The 24,041-nt window shown below is 36.6% G+C and overlaps 1 protein-coding gene across 1 annotated transcript; it reads left to right on the forward strand.

Annotated features, from left to right (window-relative positions):
* Positions 1-559: 559 nt before the first annotated feature.
* Positions 560-23,821, forward strand: LOC121413669 (protein eva-1 homolog C-like). The gene is made up of 4 exons (XM_041606585.1): positions 560-699; positions 9,323-9,446; positions 13,076-13,225; positions 23,369-23,821. Exons 1-4 carry the CDS (start codon positions 610-612, stop codon positions 23,758-23,760), a joined length of 756 nt encoding a protein of 251 aa, XP_041462519.1. The 5' UTR covers positions 560-609; the 3' UTR covers positions 23,761-23,821.
* Positions 23,822-24,041: the final 220 nt, after the last annotated feature.

A 24,041-nucleotide genomic window follows, 5' to 3' on the forward strand; every position in this document is an offset into this window, starting at 1 on the left:
GCTTCCTTGTAATTGAATTTTTTTCAAGATTCAAGATATTTTTTATTCAATTTAGCAGCTATGAAGGCTGAATTGACATTGAATTTACAATAAAAACGTATAATTGCACATAAACATGAATAAAATCTCAATTACAATGATAATCTTAATTCAATTTAACCATAATAATTCAAATTCTATACAGTGATAGTGTACATGACCCTGTAACATAAAAGGAATAACATTTGCATTTTGCAATAAATTATAATTGTCTGTTTTAACTGTTAAAATAAATTGTATTCCAACAAACACATAATGTTTTGAGAATGTTGAATTATTTTCAAAACATATTGACATTTTTAAAATGTGAACATTTTGGGGGAAATACATAATTCTTATTTTTTTCTCCAAAATAAGTGCTTAAAATGAATCACATAACTAGCAATCAAGGATTAACCCCTATCTCTATTTCTCTTCTCTTATTTCTCCTCTGCAGATTTATTTATGAATACTTTAAGGACTCATTTTGTGTTTGCTTGTGAAAATGATTACCTAACTATCAGATGCCCATCTGGGACGTTGATAAGCATACAAAACGCAAACTACGGTCGGAGAGTACCCAGTACAGACATGTGCCCGCTGCCGTGGACGTCGTTAGGGACGCGGAGCGAAAGCCTTCGTAGTGAAAATATTAATTGTAGAGCAGCTGATTCATTACAAGTAAGTTACAAGGGTAATGTTTCACAAAACAATGTGAATGTGAGTCCACAGATGGACCTGTTAAATTGAAGGGTATGTATCGATGTAACATGAGTTATCAGTGGGAAGTGTTAATTATGTGAAACATTGCTCTTGTTCCTCTTTGGTATATTTTTTCTTTTAGAAAAAATGTATGACTTTATGATATACATAATTGCAATCATATTTGCCATGCTATCCACAAACTAGATTTTATAATTTGTGACAAAGAAGAGTATACTTTCTAGACATAATTTATTGTACCAGTCAAAGAAGAAGTTTTCAATGAGATGTACGATGGCAATGTTATTTGCTTGGAAAATGGAAACTGATACCAACTAAAAACATATATATTTTTTATTTATATTTTGATCATTACTTTCATAGACAGAGTGCACTTGTTCTTATATTTCTAATCAGTGGCGTACCGTGGGTCACGGTATTGGGGGGGCACCAGCAAAAATTTCGGGTCACTTAGGGAGCGCGCGAAGCGCGCTCAGTTGTCAGGTAAACTGACCTTTAGAGATATTTTAAGGACATGCAGTGCCATCAAACGGATATGTATCTCACTGATTAAATAATGCGAGCGCGAAGCGCGAGCTGAAAATTTTTGATATTGAGGGCTAAAAATTGACATTATAAGCAAATTGTTTTGTAATCATGATACTTTACTCTCTCGCTAAACAAACAATGCGAGCGCGAAGCGCGAGCTAAAATTTTTGTATATACTGACCCTAAACAAGGAAATTTTAAGGATTATATTTTAGAATCCATTAAGAGTATAAATATCTCACCATAGTCATCTAATGCTATTGCCATCCTTTGCTGATTTTGTTAGAATTACATCTAAACACAGTCATGAAGCACCTTTTGTAGTCATGTAATCATGATTATCATACGCATCTTACTAATCAAATACTGCAAGCGCAAAAGCGCGAGCTGAAAATTTAGGAAATATAGACCTGAAGAGGGGCATTCTAAGGGTTGTTTGTAGGAATACTCTAAGACCCTACGTATTTGACTAACCAAATGATGCGAGCGCGAAGCGCGAGCTGAAATTTTTGTATATATTGACCACAAACATGGATATTTTAAGGACTATAATTACGAATCCATTAAGTCAGAGTATACATATCTCACCATAGTCATCTAATGCGAGTGCCAAGCGCTTGCTGATTTTGTTAGAATTACATCTAAACACATGGAGCACTTTTTGAAGTCATTGTAATCATGATTATTATACGCATCTCACTAATGAAATACTGCGAGCGCGAAGCGCGAGCTGAAAATATAGGAAATACAGACATGAAGAGGGGCATTCCAAGGCTTGTTTGTAGGAATTCACTAAGGCCCCACGTATTTCACTAACCAAATGATGCGAGCGCGAAGCGCGAGCTAAATTTTTTTTATATTCAGATCAGAAAAATTGACATTTTAAGGACTGATTTTAGGAGTTCATGAAGAGCAGAAATCTCACCACTCCACTAATGCGAACGTTAGCACGGACAGGAAATGTTTTATATTAAGACCTTAAAATAGGGCAATAACTTTCAGTAGTCATGAAAAAGAAGAATATATCAATACTTATAACAATAATAACTCTAATTGTGAGGAAATATATTATTTTGTTGTATATTGATTTGAAAACGGGAGGCTTTAGTACAGCAGGTATCTCGTTAAAAAGTCTATGCGAGCGCCAGGAACAATGAAGACACAATTAAGCAAATAATGTTTCATAAAGTTGTGAAAAAATGCTTCTTATGTTATATAACATAATATAATATAACACTATGATCAACAACAATTTCTTCTTTCCCCCACTACGTTTCTCTTCCTTTTTCCCTCTTTTTCTCCTTTTCCCCGTTTTTTTTTTTTTTTGGCCAGCCGATTGGGGGGGCACGTGCCCCCCCATGCCCCCCCGTAGTTACGCCACTGTTTCTAATTCCAAACAAAGTTGATTTGTACAAGGTCAAATTTTATTTTAATATGGATGCTAAACATCATTGTACTTCTGTAATTTGTGCAATGGTAGACTTCAGTAAACCTTCTTGGCATTTAAAGATTTGATTTTATAACCAATTTTAGGGTCTTTGTATCATTCGCGTGTTGAAAGACACTTTAACCAACGATACAAATCAAACATTAACTTTTTGAAGGTAATGTTCTTTAAAAATCTTTTGTTGGTCATCTGTAATACATGAAAATGATTTAAGAAGATAGTCCATCGCAATAAGCCAGTTCGTAGTTCCTTTCTGCGCATGATCAAAAGATTCTACGCATGATCAGAAGCAGGTCATTTGTACTAAAGTGACATGGTGCTTTAAAATCTAATGATATAAAGGCGCTGTCACACCTTGGCGTTTAGACAGCGTATGCCCGACGTATCAAAATTTCTCTAAAACGTCGGCATACGCTGAACTTTGTTGTTGTTTTTTTCAACTCTGGGCGTATACTTAGCGTATTCATAACGAGTTGGACGTACACATAACGTATTAGTAACTTATATCGAACGCTTCGTTAACTTATAAGTAACGTATTCCAACGAATGCTTAGCGTATTGCTGGCGTACACAACTTATGCCCTACGATAGCCTAACGTAAGGCGCTGTCACACCTTGGCGTTTTAGACAGCGTATGCCCGACGTATGAGGAATTTGGCGAATACGCTGGCGTACGTCGAATACGTTACGGGTAAGTTTTGCATACGTTGAGAGTACGCTAAAACACGCTGGTATACGTCGTCATACGGCGAGGTCGTCGAAAAATTTTGTGCAAGCACAAAATTTTTCGACGTATGCCAGCGTATGGCTCATACGTCCCGCATACGCCATGTACGCGGGCCATAAGTTGTAGGCAAGTTACGCGATCGTTGATACACGTTGACACACGTTACTCGTAAGTTACTCATAAGTCGATGTACGTCGAGATAATGTCCAGCGTACCCTAAAACTTACTTCTAACCTATGAGTAACGTGCTTTGAACGTATGTGTAACTTAACTCCAACGTATATTGACGTATGAAGACGTGCTCCGGATGACAACAAAACTTACTGAACGTGTTTATAACTTACAGCTACCGTATAATGGCGTATTGACAACGTTTATAGGAATTGGTATACAAAGGTGGGGTTCACAGGAGTTTTCTTCGGCATGGCGGTGGTGTTGATACGGTGATGTATCGTGCGGTTATGATTTGAATAGTCGAGGGCAGCCTTTTTATAGGCTATGACACGTGTTCGTCAGCGATACGCTGCCGCGCGCGGTACCTGTAAGTTATAAACACGTTCAGTATTGTTTTGTGGTCGTCCGAGCACGTCTTCATGCGTCAATATACGTTGGAGTTAAGTTACACATACGTTCAAAGCACGTTAAACCCCTTTTCCACTAGGGCCAGGACAGCGTCAGGACAAGGCGCGGAATGTAATAATTACAATCCGCGACCCTTCCGCAACCTGTCCGGACATTCCTAGGAGTGTCCGCACGCTGTCCTAAACCCTTCCTGGTGTTCGGGAAATCAAAATTTGTCCGCATCCAAATTTTGGTCGAGACCAAAATTTGGACGCGGATAATGAATTCCTGACACCCTCGGGACCCTGTCCTGACGATGTCCTGATGATGTCCTGCCCTTCCTAAACCCTTCCGCGTCTTCCGGAAACCATCCGCAATCAGGTCAGCTTCAAGAAGAAAAGAAGCCATGCGGATTTTATCAGGAACATGCGGATTGGAATAGGAAGGCAAGCGGACAGTTTCAGGAACGTGCGGACAGGAATAAGAAGGCAAGCGGACTGTTTCAGGAACGTTCGAACTGGAATAGGAAGGCAAGCGGAGTGATTCAGGAATGTGTGGATCCAATGCTAATATGTATGGAACGAGTACACAAGTAGCAAAAACCATTTGCAAAAGCACTGGATGGGGCAACGGGATAATACAAGACAAGAAAATTACAAAAAGTAAAGAAATACGGGGTCAAGGGGCCTAATTAGTATATACTAAACAAACCTGAGAACCTAGTATTTCAAGCAGTGTTTTAAACATAATTACGCGAGCGCAAAGCACGAGTTTAATTTTTTTAGGGGGGTGGTTACAGACTTGAAAAAGGAATATTTCAAGCATTTTCTACTGATCTGAAAAGTGGACTTTTAAAATATTTCTTGCAATGGTTAAACTGGCAATGATGTGAGCAGATTATTTTATTCTGTACTGAACATAAAAAGATGTTTCATGCAACGTTTGATTATGAACTAGATTATTTTAATGTACTCGACTGAAAAAAGGCCTTATAGGCAGCGCTTAACTTTACAAATAGGACAAATATCATAACAAAATTAATAATACAGGTGTAGATTCCAAACCGAAATTCAAGTGTATATTCCTCTTACATTTTAAGCACTTTGTTTGATCATGAATGAGGTGTCATTAATAAGAAATAATAATAAATGGTCAAATATCATAACAAAATTAATAATACAGGTGTAGATTCCAAACCGAAATTCAAGTGTATATTCCTCTTACATTTTAAGCACTTTGTTTGATCATGAATGAGGTGTCATTAATAAGAAATAATAATAAATGGTAGCAAGTTTATAAATATCGCTTTTATCAGAACGGCTCAAAACGATTTACAGCAGGGGCAAAACGATTTACCCCAGGATTCATTTCAATCCCGCATGAAAAGTGCACAATTTCCACACCCTGGGAAGCATTCCTTGCATTTATCCCGGTCTAAAAATTGCGCTGGCAAATTCAAGCATACAATAACTTTCGCTTCCAACCGGGTACCCATTTAGCACCTGGGTGGAGAGTGGCAAGGTATGCAATACGTCTTGCCAAAGGACGGTTTAGACCGCGGTGAGAATCGAACACACGACTCTCCGTTTACAAGGCGGGAGTCAGAACCACTACACCACGACTCTTTACAAAAAAATAGGCCTTCCTGAAAAAAAGTCGTGCACAGAGCATGTTTCTCATAAACATAAAATATGAGCGCGAAGCGCGAACTCACTTCTTTCAAACATCAAGGACGAAAAAGAAAAGACCTAAGTATTTTTCGTAAAAAATGAACAGCGTGCACAATCTTTGATCTTCTTATGATTAAACTATTGAAAGTATGAAGCGTGAAATGGACCATTATTTTCTACAAATTGAACTAGCTGAAACGCAGATATTCTCCCCGTCTGCAGGTCTGTCAATTTCTTCACTCTTCTTTCTTTTTTCCCCCCTCTTCTTTGGTTACTCCATTTTTCCTATTTTTACGCAGTCAATAGGGCGTAGCGTTCGCATTCGGCCTCCTGGAATTGCCCATTTACATTTTCTTACTTAGTCTATTTCAATTGGTACAAGAGGAGGCAAAGGCGATTAGACACTGGATTCACATTTTCGTCTATAAATTAAAACTGATATTTCTAATCTTACACTTTCATAATCTCGACCAATTATTTTCTGTTCATTATCGCAATTTTTTTTTCCTCGATTCTATTTCACCTTATTTCATTCATCTCCTTCGTTTATTCCTATTTCTTTTGTGCTGTTTGTATATCTATTTAATACTGGGAGGGGTAAGCCAGCAGCAGGGAGAGGAGGGCCGCATCAGCACGGCACCCCCTTTTTCTTTTCCACCATATCATTTTTTTTTTAAGTTTCCCTTTCCATTTCACTTATTTTTCTTCTGTTTGTATTTTTTTAAGGGGGAGCAAGACCACCTCACCCCTTGATCCGCATGTGCCTGTCGAATGCAATTTGCATCCTAACTTCCTGTTTTCTTCCTCTGTTGTAATATATGATTATGTATTAAATTGTAAAAAATATAAGAAAGTAATGTTATAAAGAGAGCCCCGACTTTGCTTTGAACATATGCAGTCTTTTTAAAGTTACCTTGGTTGAAAAAAATCAAGATCCGAGATAATTTATTGTTATATATAAATATGCACAAAATCTGCTTTCAAAAAGTGAATACTACATTACACCGCTAACACACTTTCCTTTATCCTCCACATTTCAATCAAATAATGCGAGCGCGAAGCGCGAGCTGAACATTTTTTACATTCCTACCTAAATACTGGGCATTCTAAGCACCTTTTAAAAGCATGAACAGGAAAGGAGTATGACTATACACTTGATGTGAGCGCGAAGCGCGAGCCGAAACGAAATTCGACATATCACGTTTTGTAAATCAGAAAAAGGATGGATAATTGGATAGATGGATAATATTCCTACATTAATAATAATATTTGGTAATCTGATCTGAAACTGGCACAAGATTCGTATCTAAATAAACATGCGTGCGTGTGTTTAGATCCGGACCTAGAATCAGGAACTTCCAATTACATTCTTTATTATAATATCAATAATAAGAGCGCGATGATCGAGCTAAATATATTTGATTTTCAGATCTAAAAAAAAGAATTTAAGCGCAGTTACGAATTGGATATTGATCTCGCTTAATAAATGATGCGAGTGCGAAGCTCAAGTTTATATTTTTATCATTACATATATTTTGAGTAGCAACCGGGACATTTTAAGGTCATTTTTTGTCTTCAAATGACTATGATGACTATCTTCCTAAGCGAGATATGAAACTTGTCGATATTCCATTCTGAAAAAAAAAACGGACAATGATTATTAGGAAATCATGAAAATATTGTTACATGACTTATTAATCAAATGAGGGCTCGAAATTGATATTAAGGTCAGATAACTGGACATTTTGTAATCATGAATAGGAAACATGGGTTGATATATTTTTAACAAAAATAATGCGAGCGCAAACTGTGAGCCGAAAATTTTAATAAACTGTCATAAAAGAGGAATTTAAAATAATTTGTTACAATTGATACAGGTATACATAACTCCCCAATCAAAATGCAAGCGAGCAGCTTTAGCTGATACTATTCACAATCAGACCATCCTAAAAAGGGATATTTAAAAAAAAATATGGAATACACGAAGAGAATAGTTTTTTGACAAATCAAATAATGCTAGCGCGCAGCGCGAGCGGAAAATGTTCATATTTAGATCATAAAATATAGTCATCTTATAGAAAACTATAAAATCTATTTGTAAATCAAACAAATTGAAAACTTAATACTTGTTTTGTATATTTACTTCAAAACTTGATCTTTTAAGCTCAATATAAGTCTATTGAGCAAGTTATACATCTCATAGATTAGGCAATGCGGGCACAAAGCGTGAGCGAAAATTTAACATAGTGACATGAAATCCCCCCCCCCCCCCCCATCTTATATAATTCACTCGTCTTTCTCCTCTTCGTTTTCTCTTCTCTTTTCCCTTCTGGTTCTTTTCCCTCTCTTTCCATTTTTTAATTTTTTTTTCTCGTTCCAAATATTGGGGAGGGGGGCATTTGATATCAAATGCCCCCCTTCCAAAAAGTGAGGGGACGCGTCGCCCCTGTCCCCCTGGGATGTCCACCAATGTATGCAATTTGATTTGAAATAAAAGAAAATCCTATATAGTCTTTGTAGTCGAAGAAAACCAAAATAACACCCCTAAATTCATTAAAAAAATATATGGATGATAATTTTCATTGAGTATTCGCAAGTTGTCCGATTGTCCTAGTCCTTGAATTTACCACTCGTGACGTTGTCCTAAATGTCTCCGTTCTGACCTAATACGATCTGCATGCTGTCCGCACCTAACGCCGACAAATTTATTTAGATCATCTTGTCCTAGGACAGTCCCAGGAGTGACCTACGACAATACGCAGACAGTCCTGGTTGTGTCCTAGGACAAGATCATTTGCATAATCTTTTACGGAATTTGGTTGCGGACAGCATGCCGAAATGAAAAAAGTAGCTTCCGCAACCCTTCCTGGTCTTGTCCGCGCCCTAGTGGAAAACCGCCTTTATAGGTTAGAATTAAGTTTTAGGGTACGCTGGACATTATCTCGACGTACATCGACTTATGAGTAACTTACGAGTAACGCGTGTCAACGTGTATCAACGATCGCGTAACTTGCCTACAACTTATGACCCGCGTATGCGGGACGTATGAGCCATACGTTGGCATACGTCGAAAAATTTTGTGCTTGCACAAAATTTTTCGACGACCTCGCCGCATGACGGCGTATACCAGCGTGTTTTAGCGTACTCTCAACGTATGCAAAACTTACCCGTAACGTATTCGACGTACGCCAGCGTATTCGCCAAATTCCTCATACGTCGGACATACGCTGTCTAAAACGCCAAGGTGTGACAGCGCCTTAAGCACCAACTTTGATGTCTTGATTATTCATATATTCTTTTGAATTGTCGTTTTCATTTACATCCACAAAAAACAACAATGCTTCCACGAACGACTGGTATTTCACAGTTTGCAAAGTACATTGTGCAACATGCTAAGATATGCATTTAAAGTAGGAATGCAACAAATGCCTTCATTAAGTGTTCATTTGTGTGCTATTCTAGTCACCTGGTCTATTCAATTTCTTTATCCTGCTATGTAAGGCAAGCTTATGTAATATCTTTGAAATCTGCCTATCATGATGAAAGAAATGAAAGGTCATTTGACCAAACTTGTCCATGAGGTAACTACGAACTGGTCTATTGACTTCTGTTTTTTTTTTCTTATTCTTTGCATATTCCTTTCCTCAGATTATTACAGATAGGTGTGAAGACACGCCAGAATGTAGGATAGAAGTAAAAACAAGTTTATTCAGCGTGGACCCTTGTCCAACGACACATAAATACCTTGATGTTTCATATAAATGTAGACCACGTAAGTATTAATCCTCTTTCTTCATCATATATATAAAAAAAGGTATAAGTTAGTATTTCTGTGATTCCTGATGATTGAATATAGTTTTCTCAGAGGATTGTTCGTGAAATATAGTATACATGTAGTAATGGTTTATTGGCAATATATACACGCTTGGCAGCCAGTGGCTGAAATATACATGTTACAAAAATAATCAAATAATCTGATGATAATGATGAATGTATGGATGAAATTTTATTACATTTAAAAACACAAAATTAATAGGTGAGTTGCTAACCCTGATAAAAAAAATCAAATTTTAAGAATCATCAGGATACCCCTCGTTAATATCTTTAATTTTCTGCTTTTATTAAATCAAACTTGACATCAGGAGTGAATTCTTCCTTAAGGGCATTGAGGGGAAGGAGGAGTTAGAGGAGGGGAGAGGGCCAATGGTATTATCATGGAGAAAGCTTGTGATGTGATATAAGTGATGATGAGGGAGTCCATTAGAGAAAGTACTCTGGACATGACATTGGTGCGAAATTCTCCTTTAAGGCAGTGAAGAGTAGGGAGAGGACAATGGGGGGGGGTCAATGGTATTACCATGGAGACAGCTTGGTGATGAGGGAGTCCATTAGAGAAAGTACTCTGGATCTTGTCAGGGGTCACATCACCTATCTTCTGGAGTGGCCTTTCAGCTTCTTAGACCTGTCAGGTTCACAGTCGGTCCTTGATGCGATCACAATCACAGGAATACATTGTAGTTTTTGTGGAGATGAAGGATGGGGCATGGGGCTACTTGTAAATCCATGGATGGAGGCTGAAAATCATAGGAACAGTAATGATGATGATTCGCTTAGGGAAAAAATGGGAGTATTTACTTTATTTGAACTGCAGACAGAATATTTTGGTTTCTGTCTGTGTCCTGAACAAGGTCCTTATTGGCTTTGATGAAAAACATTTCAGATATATTGATGTAGGTGTAGGCTAATGTATGTATTTATTTATTATTTGCTCACTTATTTATTTGGTTATTTATTTATTTGTTTGCTTAAACATTGAATTTATTTATTTCTTTTTTAATAATTTAGGTACTATCATTTTTTTGGGGGGGTGTGAAGCGGTGTTTCATTACTCTAAAAAAAGGATTGGACAAAAAAAAAAATTATTGATGAATTTGTGTCTGACCCAAAATAATGAATGAAATCACATATATTTCCAACAAAGGTTTGTTTAGTGACTTTAAATGCTACATTTACCTTGCTTGTTTATGTGTTTCTGCCCACTTGGCCTAGACTTGGTTATGGTAGAATTGCTATTCACTGACCTTAGTACAACTTCACATACTTGATCAACTGCAAGGCTACAATGAAGGAGGCTGCACTGCTTTGGGCTGCACTGAAAGCAGTGCATTAATGCTGGTACTTGATGGCTTGAAATTGATACCATTAAAGGACAAGTCCACCCCAACAAAAACTTGATTTGAATAAAAAGGGAAAAATTCAACAAGCATAACACTGAAAATGTCATCAAAATCGGATGTAAAATAAGAAAGTTATGACATTTCAAAATTTCGCTTCATTTCACAAAAACAGTCATATGAACGAGCCAGCCACATCCAAATGAGAGAGTCGATGATGTCATTCACTCACTATTTCTTTTGTTTTTTATTGTTTGAAATATGAAATATTTTGATTTTCTCGTCATTGTCATGTGAAATGAAGTTTCATTCCTCCCTGAACACGTGGAATTCCATTATTTTAACATTTTGTGCTTCAGGCAAGGAGGTCCTAATCGTCAAATTCGTAAAAATTGAAATATTGTATAATTCAAACAATAAAAAACAAAAGAAATAGTGAGTGAGCGACATCATCAACTCTCTCATTTGGATGTAACTGGCTCGTTCATATAACTATTTCGTTAAAAATAAGCGAAACTTTGAAATGTCATAACTTTCTTATTTTACATCCGATTTTGATGAAATTTTCAGTGTTATGCTTGTTGAATTTTTCTCTTTTTATTCAAATCAAGTTTTTGTTGGGGTGGACTTGTCATTTAAGACAAGGGACAACTATTTTGACACAGACTGCTCTTCTGTCTAAGGATTGACTTGCTAAGAATTCATATTTCAATTCATTTAACAATTTTTAACTGATGCCAAATACTACCTGCATGTACATGTAACAGTATCATCAGAAGTCAGTTCAATGAAGACACAAACTTGGATGCTACAAAGGCCCATTGATAAGTTGTTTTTGTCTGCATAAATAGACCTCTTATGTTAAACAATGCCAGTACAAGTCACCCCGATAAACCATATGGCTGCATAAATCTTCTTGATCGGTAAATTCAAATGATTGTTTGAGCTATTCGGAGCCACCGGGAAATGTAAAACTTGATTCCATTTAGTAATTGGCAACATTGGAACATTGGAATTGAAACAGATGGCCCATGTTGCAGAAGGCCCATGTTACAGAAGGAAAACTAAGCAAAAACTTATTACACCCCTGACCTATTCCGTCACCCAGAGGGCAACATAATTCCTACGCAAGTGGCATCAGATAATCACCTCTTCTTCTTGGACTTAACCCCTTTATTCACCAAATCCATTTAAAAAGGATACAAAAAAATACATTCTTTTATCTTATAGACCAACGTTAATCTACATTTTGATTGCTTCTTGCTCGGTAGCTTTGATGTTATTGAAAATGTTGACAGTTACCGTTTGCTGTTTTACGAGCATTGCGCTTCGATTCGGGAGGGGTATTAGCCCTTGGTGAATCCTTAGTGGAAAATCTTTATGATGTATATTTTTATGAATGAACAGTTGAAATGAGACTCCTTGTGAGTGGACAAAAGAGGCGTGTGGAGCTCCCAGCCAGGCTCTTTATTTTCCTTAGGCTTTGTTTAAAGGCAGTCAAAATAGGGGACATGGCCTTGGCTAGGAGAAAACGTGAGTTTGATGCCGAAACAGGGGAGATTAACGGAGCTTGGTCAAAGCTGAAATCTAAATACGGTCCCATTTCAAAGTCAGTGGATTGTGGTTTCAGCCATGAAATAGACCTAGAAATATCAATTTAGTTGTGTGGTAAGGAAAGAAAAGAGATTTGTGTCAGCGTGCTATTAATAACAAGGTAGTGAATTACTAGACTGTGTTATTAAGTGCTGCCAAATGAATGGAATATTTTTAAAGAAATGTCTGCACAACTATTTTCCAGGGTGTATATTGATTTATATCAATACATTTGCTCTGAGCTGAACTTTTGGCTGAAAAGTACCTTTTATTGATTTGAAGGCTACTTTTTCTGCAGTTAAAGAAAGAATAATTCAAAATATTACTTTTAATTTAAAATTTTATTCTCAATGGTGTTCTTTTTAAAATGTCAACGTTATCTAGATTTAGGATCATGGGATGGAGTTATTGTACATGAAGCCAAACTTGGAGTCATCATTTTTAATTGAATTTCTTATTTTTCATCCAATTTTGATTAAATTTACAGTGTTCTGTTCATTTTCCCAACTATATTCAAATCAACTTGATGTTGGGTAGGCCAAATCATTAAAAGCAGTATTTTCTCACAATATTGCACAGCGAAGCAAATGCATTTTTGTAATTCATTCATCTTCTTGTCACTTTCCTCACACAGATCAATTCACAAAGGTGGAGACGTGTGAAGATAAGCACATGAATGTATATTGTGATGAAGAAAACCAAGTAGTTGCCATCTATAATGCACATTTTGGAAGATTATTACCAGGCAGTATGGAGTGCCCTTCATATTCAATGCATGAATTAGGTAAGTATGTTCTTCAGTAACAATGTAGTGATTGACTGTTGTAGCATAAGTAGCACATATTGAAGTATCAGTAGAAGTGGAGGTAGAATAAGTAGCAGGAGCAGTGCCACATCTGGAAACCTTATCAGGAGGGGCAAACATTTTCTGACAAGCCCCCCTCCCCCCAAAAATAGTTACCATCCAGAAGCACCTGTCAAATTTTTCTGACAAGCCATTAAACAAAAACAAAAGGTAATCAAAATCCTGCCTCCTCAGTTACAACCTGTGAGTAGTGATAAAATAATGATAATGGTAGATTCTTGTAAAGCGCACACACCTATCATGCAGGAGATCATGGCACTGTGCACAATCATGAAAATCAATGAGGACATAAATACAAATTGTCTTACATTTTATAATTAAGTACAAACTTTCAAACCTTAATGATACAGAGCTAAAAAAAACTGATGGAAATTTAAGACAGATATAACTTAGCTTGATTTACAGAAACATTTCTCTTTTAATCAAATAATGAAAATAAGAATGATTGATTAACATGACATAAACATCTATAATTATTATTTAGGCCAAGTTAATGTTATTAATTTGACTGACTTAAACTTAAATGAATAGTTGCTGTAGAAGTAGTAGTTCCTGTAGTAGAAGAAGTAGTTACTGAAGCAGTAGTAGCAGCAGGAGTAGCAGCAGCAGCAGTAGTAGTAGTAGTAGTAGAAGTAGTAGAAGTAGTAGTAGTAGAAGTAGTATTAGTGTTAGCAGCAGCAGCAGTAGTAGTAGTAATAGAAAAAGTAGTACTAACGTAGTAGTAGTAGTAATAGTAGTAGTAGTAGTAGTAGTAAAAGTAGTAGTAGTATCAACAGCAGCAGCAGTGAAGTTAATAGTAGTTCGTATAAAACCTGATGATGTTTTCAACTTTTCCGCATTATGAGGTTTTAATGGCCAGTGAAGTAATTGATTGCAAAGCAGTCATCTTCCCATTTCTTCCACTCATAAGTAAGAGGTGTAACTCAATGTATCTCATGAGCAGGCAGGAGGACTCTGGGAAATTGAGCCTCTACAAATATTCATCTAGCCTCGTTTGCTCCGACACACTAGACGAATCCTAGAGCGATGTGATTGTCATTAGTTGAGAGTGACATGTGTTGGTACACCTAGGTGGTGTGGTGTGCTGTTAGTGCGAGAGAGTGATGAATTGATGATGGTCACTTAATTTGACATTAAAGAGCATGCAGAAGTAGATGGGTTTCTCATCTTATACCTAATAAGATTAACACATTTAAAATCACTTCAGTTTCCTTTGATTTATCTTTCTCTAATTCTCACTATCTATATGAGGGTATTTTTTTGTTACCCTTTTATTCATCTCATCTTTTGTAGTAGCAAGTAAAGTGCCCTCAGTTGCAAGCCAAGTGCCCTCGATTGTCACATAATTTGTGCAACATCTTCGTCCGAACCTCCCTGTTTTATAATAAAAAAGGAAAAGATAATGATTAATCATTGAATAATGAACTTACAATGATGCAAGGAATGATTGTAGTTTCTTTTAAGGAAAAAATGAAAAAAAAAATCCCCTGTAGTAATTGCAACACAAAAGAATACCGGAACTATATGAAATGGCTTTTCGATTTATAGACTGTCCATTGGTATGGGATGTATGTGGGTGTTTAGTTGAAGTCTTCAGGGGTCATGTCCGAGGTCACGATGAGGTCGCGGAGGGGGTCGGGCAAGGTCAAAGCTGAACTGGTTCCATTACCTAGATCCGTAACCAAATACACCCTCAGAGGCTGGCCAGCCTAACCCCCACAGGTTATTGCCAAGAAATAAATGGAATTTTCTGTTGGGAATAGCTAGAATACTTTATACGTTTATATGTTTTGGGGTATTTTGTCTTGTAAATCTCATGACTCACTCAGATGACAGCTAGAAATGTACCTTACTCTGGGAATTTGAAATGAATATGACATGAATTTGGTACAATGAATCATTACAATTACTGCATTCTGTATTAGTGCAACTTGTCTCCTTTCATGAACAGTTTCTTATGCAGCAGTCCAACAGGTGGTTGGAGAGAGAGATAGAGAGAGATATGGAGGGGGGGGTGGAATTGTGCTCTATTTATTTTCACCTACCAAGGTGGTGGCCATTTTTGTATGACTACTAAAAATTGATTTTTAGTAAGCAATCAATGGACCAACAGCAAAGGTCCTGTCCGAGGGACAAAATAACAAGGATAAACCCCTAACGAAAGGACAACGCAGTACATACTTGGTTTTGGACCTAGGATGTCAGATTTGGAGCCACCATCTAACAAACTGAGCTATTGCCCACTTGCCTTTTCAGCAACTGAATCAGACTTGAATGAAATGAACTTGGACAGTGGTTGATGTGGTTGAGTTATATTGGTCATCTGAATTGGCCATTGAAAATTATTCCATAAATGGGTCTATGAAATTCTTTTGAATCGTTAGGGGATAATATTTGAATTTATGGTCCATTTGTCATTGAGCTACCTTTTCTTGTCAGTGCAATGGTTTTGTATTTTATTCCCTGTGTAAGGTATAAATCACAGATATACTTGATGGTTTGGACGGTTGTCAGACGTCTTAAAGGGGATTGTGGATATGTCTGAGAACTATGTAATTTTCTGATATAGTTGAACCTGATGCTGTTTTTTTTAAGGGGGGGAGGGGTCATAACTTTTCTTGTTTTAAAATTTCAAATGATAATGATAACCATAACGATAATAGTAATAACAAAAATAACAACAACAATTATAACATTGCATTAATAGTTGCTTCACAAAGAATCCATCATATCTCCCACCATTTTGCTCTTATCTAATGATAGAATACAGGAGCGAGGGGGCAGATTTTGTACTGAAGATGTGTCTCCTTTTTTTTTTGGGGGGGGGGAGGTCTTACAAAGAGTTGTGATAGATTCAATTAGACACAAATAGAGATGTTGCTTGATTAAAAGGGAAGAATGAATTGAATTTGGAGGGGGAACAGGCAGACAGATGGACAGACAAATAGACAGATATTCAGATCTGGAGTCAGAAATTGTAAAAAAAGGACCAGCCCCTCATAACAGCTATGTCTGGAAGACATGAGGGGAAATATGAAACCTAAAAAATATCTCTGTACCGAATAATATCCAAAGTTTCAAAATCTTCCAGGCAGAAAAGGAAACTTTTCTTCAACAATTCCTGTAGTACATGTTATAAACAAAAACTAGAAAAACTCAACTTTAGAAGGCATGCAAAGATTAGATAACTGAGGTTGTTCAGTTGAATCCCCTAAGAGGAAGGGGCCAATTCTAATAAGAGTGTCGCTAGAAGGGCGAGCGCAACGCAATCCCGAAATCGATTGAAATCCGGATCGATACTGCTGGAGAGGGAACTAGCTTAGAAAAACAACAGCGCCTGATTTCATTACCCCAACAATTTAGTTCCCCTAAATTTGATTGGAGACTTCAAATAACCAAAAATCAATTTTGTGGTGAGCCCTGATGCCAAGGTGACGCCCAAGGCCAATGACTTTGAAGATTTAAAGTATGTAGTGATTTGTGTTTGATTTATCTCCTCCCTTCCATGCTTATGTTATCTGCAACTACTACCACCTACCACAGACTACCACAATCACAATAACCATGTTATCTGCAACTAATACCACTTACCACTACAACGACAACAATAACCATGTTATTTGCAATTACTACCAGTTACCACAAACTCAGTAACCTTGCTATCTAAAACTTCTACCACCTACCACTACAACGACCACAATAACCATGTTTCCTACAACTATTACCACCTTTCAAAACTATGACCACAATACCTGTGCTATCTGCAACTAATACCACCTACCAGTGCTACCACTACCACAATCAAAATAACCATGTTATCTACAACCACAATCACTTTCCACTACCATGACCACAATAACCATGTTCTACCACAAACTCAATAACCTTGCTATCTAAACCTACCACCTACAACTACAACGACCACAATAACCATGTTACCTACAACTACTACTACCTACCACTACCATGACCACAATAATGATATCTGTATGTACTACCACCTACCACTACCATAGCAACCATCGTTGTCCACTTCATTTCAACAAATACCGCACCTTTTTCGACTTCTGCTACGTCTCCCATTCCTTCTCGTATTGCTATGTCTTTAACGATGACAACTAATAATTCTATTCAATACTTTTAAGTTGCTGCGCTGCAACTCCTATTCTCCTACCTCTTCTACTGTACTCCTCTGTTTTCCTTTTCTCCTTCTCCTACCTGTAAATACATATATATTTACAATATTATTAACATTATACTTCCTTTACTGCCCCTTACAGTACTTTTTCCCCTCCCTGTACTACATTTCTTGTATTATATGAAATCCTGTACAGGAACTTATTCTGCAATTGCTGTGACTTCATCATACATTTGAATATACAAATATTATAGACATACTCTTGATATTTTCAAAGATAACAGAATACAGTTGATTCAAGGGAAAGGTGCTTATATTGACTCATCCTTCTTTTCTACCCTTTTCCAAACAATTTATTAGTTCCAACCTCCATTCATTGAGCTTACAGAAAAGGATAATGTAGTTAAGTCTTTGTGTCCTCTCCTAGCAAGGTTACATGAAATTCCATTTGGACTCTTCCTTTTGTCCGAGTTTCTATAGCACCATTTACATTAAATATAACAATTGCCACTCCGCAGCATAGGACATTTTAATGTTTATCCATTCCTTGAGAGCGGATACTTATTCAATTTTACAATTGGTGGATGCTTTGTTTGTGGCCTTCACTCATGAATAGTAAATCTCCTCCCAGGTTTTATGTCAAAGGGAATTTATGTTTTGGAATGTTGAATGTTTTTTTAATTCTATTAAGTTGTATCCATTAACCATTAATAAGTATTGAAATTGCTAAGTTGGAAAGGCAGAGTTTTTATTATGTAGATTAGATAGAATGTAATAAGCACCGGCTACTTGTTGTGAATGTGAAAGTATTGTTGTTATATAGGCCCTGAGCTGTTTAAAATGAAATTAGTGTTTTGTAATTGATGTTCTGAATACATATCTATTCTTTCTCCGTAGGGTCAATGTAGACCTATAATCATGAAAAAGATTATTCCCTCAGTAGTTTCATTTGCTTTAATTTGACGTCATGGATTGAATCTTGGTTTACATCTTCTGTGAAGTCAAGTTATATGTGTTTTGTTTGGGGCATATTTAACTTTTCTTATGGTTTGACACTTTCTGTATCATTTTTTTTAAAGTTAGTATGCAAAGAAGATTTAATCAACGAATAAAGACAATTCAATTCCCTTTTCAATAAGTTTCTAGTGTATTTTTGCCATCTACGATTGCATGTTGCAAAGTTATCTGTTTTATTGAATTAATCTTGTTGAAGATTGCAGATTTTATTCCTTTGGAAAAGTACGCGACATCTCCTTTGAGAAAGAAGCCCCTTACTTTGAGCAAGCTCACAGTTTGTTTTTTCTGGAGGGTAGTTGGATCTTTGATATCCCTTCCCCAAAAGACTTGCTAGGAGCTGTTAGCTCAAGAAACAGTGTAATGTCTGGTCCTCATATCACAAATGTTAGTGAATAATCATACAACTGATTTTCAAATTGATTTCACATTACATTCTAGGTAAAAACAATCATATGATCGATTGCTAGGCTTTGTGGTACAGGGTGCTGTTCCCAGTGGTAGGCAGTCGTCAGGTATATTCAAGAAAGTATTGATTCCAGTGCACCGCAGAGAGTTTGACGGTGGTATCGCCTTGGGATGTAGGGATAGGAGCGCAAGATAGCAAGACAGACAGACAGAGAACATTGACAGCGATTTGAAAAACTCACCAAAACCCCTTTCACATTTAAAAAGAATCTTTTCATGATGACCACATATGTCTAAGAAGAGAGAGAGAGAAAGAAAAACTAAATTCAGGATGAATGTTACCAGTTAGTTGTTTGAGTGAGACAGATAGCAAGCAGGACAACATGACCCCCCCCCAAAAAAAAAAAAACTGTACCATTCACATTTAAAATAGTTTTAAAATGGTTATGGCATGGGATGGTACTAAGGGGGGGGGGTGGTTGTGCATTCAGCGGCCCCCCCCCCATCCTATAAAAAAAAATGTTTGATTTATATTGGAAAAGTAGTACTGGTGAGCTGTGGAGAGGACCATGTGAGCGATTGAAGAAAAATAACACACACATTGTATATTCACATGAACTTAAAAAAATAATTTTCTGTTAGGTTGCTTTCAAGAAAGTTGTTTGAAAAAGGTTGTTTCATTGAACATGTCATTTCACATAAAAAAGTATTCTATTCCAATATTTAATGTATGAATTTCCCCAGCTTCAAATTTCCATCTCAATTCTTATTCTTGTACATCTTATTAACAGCTTTTAGGCCTGCACTCTAGTTGTAAATCATAACTGTATTTTGAGTAACGTAAGCCTGTGCAAAAGCTTTGCTCTGAACCAAGTGCCTAGTAATTGGCTTAGTATTAAGATAATAGAATTTAGGTCTAGAGTTGAACTTAAACTGTCTGTCGGAAAGTACAAAGGGATGCTCAGCTACAAAATATTGTAATAGAGTGTACAGAATGGTATTGTACCCAGTTCTGAGGAATACCCAGGCAGTAGCCATGAAAAACATACAATATTGAAGAGAGTAGATTTAGAAATTTGTTGGAATAAAGGTGATGCAATTCATTTGAAAATAAGACTTTCATTTTAATTTGTAGGTGAAAATGGTAAATTATGTCATGATCTATTTATTCATTTATTTGCCCCTTTTTAAAGTAGAGAAATTAGTCTGTTAAAGGGGGAGGGGCGCATTTTTAAATAAATCTGAAATAGGGAGTAAGTAGATGCCGATTTCCTTGAACACTTTTTTGTACCTGTACATTGTGTATGCAGAGAACCAAGGTCAGATTTTACTCTAAGTGCTTTTCTTGATCCTATTTCCTTCTTACCTCCGTTCATTTGGAATTGAAAAAAAAATCAACCCGTCTTTGATATGGCATCCTTTATTTTCCCAATTTTTATTTCTGGATTGTGTCCTTCATGCAATAATTCTTCTATTCCACTCTTGTTGTATAATAGATTAATATTGATTGAAAGTCAGAACAGCCAATCTAGATGAGATGTGAACTAATTTAGAGAGGGTGAGGGGAGGACGGGGATATGGGAGGGGGTAGTGAGAGGGAGGAGAGGGGTGGCTTTGAGGGGGGGAGGATGGGGGCAAAGACAGAGATATAAGGAAAGAATAGAGGGAGAGAAGGATGGACAAATACTTCAAGAGAGAGAGAGAGGGGGAAGGGCGGGGGGGGGGGGGGGGGGGGGGAAGAGAGGGGAGAGAGAGAGAGGGGAGGGGGGAGGAGAAACCTCAATGATTGGGAGGGGATCATTAGAGGTTGGTGAAGGGGTGGGACTAGAGAGTTATATCAATGATGATGCTACACAACAGAATTACAGATTCCAATCAACCCATAGTAATTATTGCCAGTCATTTCTTATGACAAACCTAATCAAATTATTCATACAACATGCAATTTGGCAAACAAAGCAATATGCAAGTATAGTGGAAAACACATTTTCCGAACATGTCAGAATTAATTTGTCGGTGCAAGGTCAAAGTTATTTTGTTCACTAGGAACGAGGAATGTGGAAAATTCCTCATCAAAAAGGCAAAGTAAATTGGCAACTTCTGTATTTGGGTAATGAACTTGGGTTGGCAGTGATTGCTTGTGGCAGTAATGATGCATAACGACACAGGTCATTACTCTCTTCACCATTATCTAGGCTCTTAAAGGTGATCATTATGTTTTGAAAATTGAAATTATTTAATTTCCTACATTTTTTAAAACTCAATCTTTTATGCATCAAATCATTTTTTTAGGATGAATTTTTTTCATAAGATTCGTAGAATCATGTAATTATAAAGAATAGATGAATTCTATAAGAGCTTAAGAAATAAATATCAAATCAGTATCTGGCCAATTAAGTAATCAGCAAACATGTCCATGACATAATCTTGTCTTTATTTTTGAATGTTTAAGCCCCTTTAACTTGATTGCCTGTGAAATTATGTTTTGGAGTTTTTTGTGTTTGTGTAGTCCATATGTCACTCTTTAAGTAGCAACATTATTGTTATAGATCCCCATTTGTACCCCCTGCCTTTTGTGAAATCATGAATGGCCCATTTTCGTAAACATTTCATTGAAAGCTCACAAAAGGTGAATAATTCAATTCAATTTGTTTTCATCAATCGATTACAATCAAATCAATATTGCAGGTCATACATCAACACCAATAACTGCAAGTTACAAGTCGGATGGAACTAAAGTTTTGAAACATAAAACTACATGAAAAAAACAGAGAGTTACATGGAAAATGAAGATAACCTTTGTGTTTACCCACCGATACATCATTATACATTACCAATATGAATTTAACAATTTATGTCATTAATCTTCTGCAAAATCAGAAAATCTCTTTAATTTTCTAACCCGGTAATATGACAAGGTATCTCCGAGGATTTTAATGTTGTTCGAGCATGATTGCTTTATTCCCTATGCTCAATCCCGGAGGATGGGACAATGAATACATAACCTGGGGCTATGTGTACATCTCTGGAAGAAATGTTAGAATGCTCCTTTCTTAATGCTCCTGAGAAATTAAGTCTTTGCCTTTTGTAAAAGGGTAAGCTAATGTTATTTTCGCAAGGGTACTAAGTAGACGCTTATGACATGGGCACATATTGGGTAAACCGTGCATAAAAAGAGTCAGTTACTAGTCATTTAAAAAAAGACCATCAAATTGTCCAGTCAATATTTTGTGTATGACTGGTTCATTTTGGACGGAAATTCTTTCATTCTTTTCAAAGTAGCTTGCCTAGTGGTGATCATTGTCATAAATGTTTTGGGTAAGAAAATAGAGAATAGAGTATTAGCTGAAGAGGTGACAAGCTTGTGAACATTAAACAATCAGAAGTGAAACAACAATGAATTCGTAGTTATTTCTACTTTTTATAAAATAAAAAAGAGGCTGTCTGCAAGAATTCTAATTGAAACGTGCATATAATTTTATTTCTTCACTAGATATATGGAAAACATATTCATTGTTTCACAACTTCTTTTTTGAACAAGATAAGGATAAGTTAAAGCAACAAGGATAAGTTTTATGCAACGGGACCCTGGTTCCTGTTGCATAAAAGTCGCCATTATGGTAACTTTGCCATCCAATGGTAACTACCATGGTAACAAGGCACAACAGCCAATCAAAATCAAGCATTCTATGAAAGATACCATTGGAAGGCACATTTACTACAACAGTAACTTTTATGCAACAGGGACCAGAGTTAAATAAGGATCATAAGTAACAAATGCAATTTTTAGGATCGTTAAAATATTTCTGATTATACAGCATCAGCCCTATGGCTTGGTTGGACTGGACTTTCATTATATCATTCTTGACCTAATAGCAATGATCTGTTTGTACATCTGCTACAACCATTGGCAATGAGCTTGGATGAATTAATACTTTCCTACTTTCTGGTTGATGGTTGTAGCACTCATCCTTATTTGGCTCTATCTGATCTCTCTGGGTAGATCACCAAGAACTTGATGGCTCTTGTTTCTGCTTCCCCTCTTCCATTTTAACCATCATTTCTTTCTTCATGTCTTCTTTTATCCTATTGGCCAGTTTTTCTTTTTTCTCCATCCATTCTACTTCTTTTCTTACGCTCTTATTGTCCTTTTATTCTCTCTTTCATCTCTTCTCTTCCTCTCTCTCTCTTTTACTCCATCTTTCTTTCTCTGTCTCTCCCTTATTTTTTTTTGTCTTTCTGTCTGTCTCCATTTTTTCTGTCAGTCTGCATATCTCTGTTTCTCTCTCTGTTTGTCCCTTTTTCTATTAATCCTTCCTTCCAGCTCTCCATCCTCTAGAGATTTATTTATTCTCTCTCTATTTTTTCTTTCTATTTGTAATTAATATGGTTTTTCATTCTATCCATGTCTATATGAAAGCATATAAGGTTGTATGCATATTATTACCCTTTTCACATTTATTCTATTGATGTTTCTTTTGTTGCTTTTTTTTAAATTCCAGAATGCCAAACAGATGATGCCTTAGCACAGATGATGCAGCGTTGCCATGGGAGACGGCACTGTGCTGTCAAGGCTGGTAGCAAGATCTTTGGAGATCCATGTCCAGAGGACACACATAAATACCTCATTGTGCTTTATTCATGTGGTAAGTCTCTGGTGATGATGATGATGATGATGACAGTGATGGTAATGGCAATGATGTTGATGACGGTGACATTGATGATGAGGATGACCATGACAAAAATTATGACAATGGTAGTAGTAAAGATGGCAATGATGAAAATGATGGAGATAACGAATGACACTGATGACGATAACAATGATGATGGCAATGTTAGGAGTCTCGATACTGATGATGAGTCTGAGGATTCTGAAGATGGTTTTTGCTGGTGATAATGATACATGCACCGTTTGTTTGTATGTAATAATATTGATGAATGGCAGTGATGATGATGATGATGATGATGATAGTGATTAGATTGAAGTTAGAGATTCATTAACTTATCTGGAATTTGAGTGCTTTCGAGTTGAGTGATTACAGGTTCTATGAGCCATGCAGTTCTGTTCCTTACGTACCTATTCTCGAGCATGAAGCACAACTAATTTGACAAATGATTTTATATGTGTGAATTCAAACAAATATCAAACAGATGGGTAGTGACGCGTAACATTAG

Source organism: Lytechinus variegatus, chromosome 4, assembly GCF_018143015.1.
Source record: "Lytechinus variegatus isolate NC3 chromosome 4, Lvar_3.0, whole genome shotgun sequence".
NCBI lineage: Eukaryota > Metazoa > Echinodermata > Echinoidea > Temnopleuroida > Toxopneustidae > Lytechinus > Lytechinus variegatus.